Source organism: Malania oleifera, chromosome 8 (genome assembly GCF_029873635.1).
Source record: "Malania oleifera isolate guangnan ecotype guangnan chromosome 8, ASM2987363v1, whole genome shotgun sequence".
In the NCBI taxonomy this organism is placed as follows: Eukaryota; Viridiplantae; Streptophyta; class Magnoliopsida; order Santalales; family Ximeniaceae; genus Malania; species Malania oleifera.
Window position 1 is genome coordinate 22366462 of NC_080424.1, and position 5082 is coordinate 22371543.

The 5082-nt window shown below is 33.4% G+C and overlaps 1 protein-coding gene across 1 annotated transcript; it reads right to left on the bottom strand.

Moving 5' to 3' along the window:
• Positions 1-265: 265 nt before the first annotated feature.
• On the bottom strand, positions 266-4274 carry LOC131161973 (cytochrome P450 CYP82D47-like). Its single transcript, XM_058118052.1, has 2 exons — positions 3274-4274; positions 266-1006 (listed from the first exon to the last, which is right to left on the bottom strand). The coding sequence occupies exons 1-2, from the start codon at positions 4249-4251 to the stop codon at positions 383-385; spliced, it is 1602 nt and encodes a 533-aa protein (XP_057974035.1). The 5' UTR covers positions 4252-4274; the 3' UTR covers positions 266-382.
• Positions 4275-5082: the final 808 nt, after the last annotated feature.

Consider the following 5082-nt stretch of genomic DNA (forward strand, 5'->3'; position numbering starts at 1 on the left):
GAAATTGGATCATCAAATAATTGGTCTAATAGAACTTTGGAAAAATGAAAGCAAACAAAAAAAGGAGTTTGCAGGCATTATAAACTTCTAACTCAGTTGGCTTGCAGTCATTTTTCTTAATTTTATTACTTCTACATCAATACATCAACATTGTTTTTTTTTTTATTCAAAGAAAAATTTAAATCTTATCGAGAACATTAATTTGGAATGTTGAATTTGAATTTATGAAAAATTTATAAAATTAAATATAATTTCATATTACACTTTATTTAAATTGACCCAAATCAAAATTATCTCAAAGCTAAAATATTAAACACTAAGCAAGTGATTGGAGACCTGGAATCTTTTAATAGACTCTTATCACACCAACTAGCAAATTACCTTACACATACAGGTGAGAAGGCAGGCGAGGTGAGAGGAGGACTTCCAGCGGCGTTGCCTTAGCCATGGTTTGCCCAAAGCGCTCCCCCATGTCAACTGGGTTGTTGTCTGGAGTCGCAATCTCAAACCCATGTAGCAAATTGGCCAGTGTAAAATGCATAACATGAAGAGCTAAAGAAACTCCAGGGCACATTCTTCTACCGCTGCTGAACGGGATCAACTCAAAATTCTGCCCCCTCACATCCACATCCTTGTGGGTTGTCAAAAATCTCTCCGGTCGAAACTCGTCTGGATTGGGCCACACTTGCGGGTCTCGGTGGATCTTCCACAGGTTCACTATTAGGCGTGTGCCAGCGGGGATGTGGTGGTCACCGACGATGCAATCTTCTATGGATTCGTGAGGTGCTCCTAGAGGCCCGGCTGGGTAAAGGCGTAGGGTCTCCTTGATGATGGCTTGGATGTATACCAAGTGTTTCATATGAGTTTCCTGTAGTGGTTGCTGTGTCCCAACCTGAGCGTCCAATTCTTGTTGGGCTTTCATTAGAGTGTGGGGATTGTTGAGGAGCAAGCAGAGAGCCCATACCAGCGTCACAGTTGTAGTGTCAAAAGCCCCCAACACGAGAGTCTGTGATCAATTATGTATACCATAAACAATACACTTGTAGTATTTGGTAATGGAATCAATTCTAAATATTGGAATCAGAATTGTAATGTTTTATCTTATTCAGATGATTCCTTATCTTACATACCCTTTCATTTTGATTTCAAACTTTTACGGTAAAATCAAAATAATATTTTATAACAAAATATAATACTTTTAAAATATATACAAGAAAATAATAAAATACTATTGTATAACATAATATAATGCTATGGTGGTTGTTTTATTATTTTATTCTTTTATATTAAATAATAAATTATGTTACATCATAACATATGATATTTTTATTAATAAATTACATATTAAAATATAAAACTTATAAAATATAAGATAAATATAATATTAATAATATTATTAAAACATAATAATAATAATAATAATAATAATAATAATAATAATAATAATACGTAAAGTATAATCAAGTACATGATTATCAAAATTATTTTACTGTAACAAATTATTTATTATATAGTAATAAAATAATATTATATAATAATTATATTTGTAATATTATTATTTTACACTAAATTAATTGAATAGTATTTTTATACTAACTAGACTCATTTATGATTCCTATGTTTATATATACTAACTATTATAATGTAATTTCGATTTCAATTTTGTTGTCGAACCAAACATGAGAGAGAAATATGACATTCCGTTTACAATTCAGTAAACTTTGATTTTGATTTTGATTCTAATTCCAATTGTGAACCAAACCTTGCCTTGGTGAGATAGGTTCTATTATGTGCCTCGGCATATATACATATTCAATCTATATATATAGTGTCCTATGTTTTTAAGGTGAAACTTGAAACTTCAGGGTTAGTTTGGTATCTCTACTAAAAATTATGAAAATGAAAAATAAGGAAAAGAAATTAAAATTTTGAAATCAAATATCCAAAATTAGCAACCTATTTGATTAATATTTGTAAATTTAAAATAAATTAAAATTTTAATTAAAAATATTCATTTTAATCTATAAATCAAATAATATATTTTTAAAATATAACTAAATCATATAAGTGCAAAATAAAACAAATTAAAAACCCTAATAAAAATTAAAATGAATATAATTATTTTACTTATATTCTAAAAGTGATAATTGAAAAGTAGTAAAAATATTTTTATTAATTTTTATTATTTAATTTGTTTTTTTGAAATCTATGGATATTTTTATTTTAAATTTATTTAAATTCTTATTATTATTTTATTTCAATTTTAATCAAAAGTTTGTAAAATAAATAATTTAATTTAAAAAAAAATATTTTTGGATATTAAAATTTTTTGCCAGCATGTTGCTAAAACAACTTAAAATCATAAAATATGATTTTCAATTTTTTTTAATAAATAACTGAAAACCAATGATAAAAACAGAAAATTAGAAATATAAACAAATGCATTTTTATAATTTATCTTTTCATTATTCCAAAATGAAATTGAAAAATTAAAACTATTTGGATCATTCAGGTGTTGAGGTAGTTAAAAAGAGAGATGGCAGCTGGTGCATGGAGAGAGAACGTGGCGGGGTGGCGAGCCACGTGTCTTCCTGGGGGCTCTGCTCGCATGCATGCGGATGGGCTTTGAAATCCACACACATAATGTGTCATCCACGTGTACGGTGGAAGAGGGAACCCTGTATTTTTAAAACATTTAATTATTTAATTATAATTGTGTCTTACATTTTTTGGTGTAATGCAATTTAATGGGAAGTTAATAGTATATTGAAAATTTATAAAATTAATTTATTTAAGTTTTTTAATATTTTAAAATTATTATTTTTGGGAGGTAATAAAGAGGTGAGGAGAAAATACAAATTTATATAAATTCATTATGTTTTAAATAAAAATAACTTATAATTTATTTTATATACTTATGATTTGCAAATAAATTAATAGTGTTTTTTTAAAAAAAGAAAAAATTGAAATTGTTGTGTTAGAATTTTGACTTTTACAATTAAGAGGAATGTGTATAAATAGAATATGCAAGATGCATTATGGTGCACTATATAATTTAAAGACTCAAACTTAATGAAAAAATAACATGATTATTAAGCTGAATTTTAAAGGCATGTAGATTTGATGAAAAAATCAGGATCATAATCGGACGGACATCCATAAAGTCTTGCTCTCCTGTCGGATTTTATAATCATGAAAATTGTCTTCTCCAAGAGGCGATAAAAAGTAATAAAGAAGAAGAAGAAGAAGAGGTTGTATTGATTGAGAGTTTACCAGGCATGTAGATTTGTTGACAGTGTCGACGCCGTAATCGGAAAGCCTCGAAAGAGCTTCGTCGCGCTCAAGTACGGACAACATAACGCCCATAAAGTCGTCGCCGTCTTCCGCCGAAACCGGCCTCTTCCCCTTGCGCTCCTCCAACCACTCCTCCATCACGCGATCCAATTCCGCCGCGGTTCTTTTCATTTCCTTCTCGTATCCCCCCACATCCAACCACCTCAGAAACGGAATAGCATCTCCCACCACGAACGACCCCATCAGCCGGAAAAACTCCTTCAACGCCATCCGAAACCTATCGTCGGCGGTGCCGCCATCTTCCAAACATCGTTCTCCTATCACCATCCTAAGAATCACCTTCAGATTTATATCCCCAAACCACTTGCTCATCTCCACCAGCACCGCATTTGAACCACCGCCTCCGCTGCCACTGGCTCCGGACCATCTCCGATAGATATCGTTTACGGCCGCCTTCACTTGGGATTCAGGGACGTGCTTGAGGGTCTCGAGGAGGTGGCTGGAGAGGAGATGGGTCTTGGCTATCTTGCGCACGTGGCGCCAGTAAGGGCCGTAAGGGGCTAACGCGAACATGGCGTAGTTGTAGCCCATGTGCTCCGCGCCCACTGCTCTGGTGCGGCTGGCGAAGACTTTGTCGTGAGTGGTCAGACACTCCCGGGCCATTGCTGGATTGCTCACGACCAGGGCCCGGTGCATGCCCAGCTTTATTGTGAAGATTGGGCCGTGCTTGTCGGCCATGTTCCCCAGCTTCCTGTGGGGGAGTTGGGATTCTCTGAGGAGATGGAGGTGGCCGATCACCGGCCACGCGCCGGCGGCTTCGGGGGCTGCTAATTTTTGGCCGACTGACTTCTTTAGGAAACTTGTAGAAATCCATAACAGGGAATAGAGGAAGAGAAGAACAGCGAAGGCGGAAGCAGCGTAAGTGGCGGAGGAGTAAGGGAGAAAGAAAAACTCCATGCCTATCTGCAGTTTTCCTTTCCTTGGCGCTCTGAATGAAATGAAATAATTGTATAATTGCATGGCTGATAATAGCTGATAAGGGGTACGAAATATCTTTGAAATATTAGAATAGCCCATACGTGTATTGTTAATGTCAAACCGCAAAACTCAAATAAAATTTCTAATTAACAAAAAGTATTAATAACCTAATTGAGGTTTAGGAGGGTACATGTCTATGTCATGATAGCGTAGGCGCTGGGGTCTGGTCATGGCCATTAATTAAAGACAACGCCGTTGCATGGTCCCCCTGCAACCTGCGGTATTACAGCTGTTCTAACGAGCTTCGGTAGCTTTCAATGTTGAGTTTTTTCCCGTTTTATTATTATATAATATATATATATATATATATATATATTAAATAATGCTGCGAGATTTAAAGGTCCAACAAATGAAAAGCTGACGTATGGCACGGTGGCAGAGCAAATCTCGCAACATCAAATTGTGAGATTTAAAGACTCAACCAGTGAGAATTTGACACTTGACATGATGCTGCGAGATTTAAGCGTTCTTATTTTCTTTTATTTTTCTTTTTCTCAAATAAAATCCTTCCAAAAAAATGATATAATATATATATATATATATAGATAATCTTATTGTATTAAATTTAATTCCAACTTAATAAATAAAAGGATTTATTGATAAAAGAGATATTTTTAAGATTAAACATTTAAGATTTAACATATATCATATATTAAAATTACTAATTTATATTTAATTATTAATTAATTAGTAATTCGGTTAATTGAATTAACCAAATTAAAGACTCCTCATACCTGAACCGAAAATCGA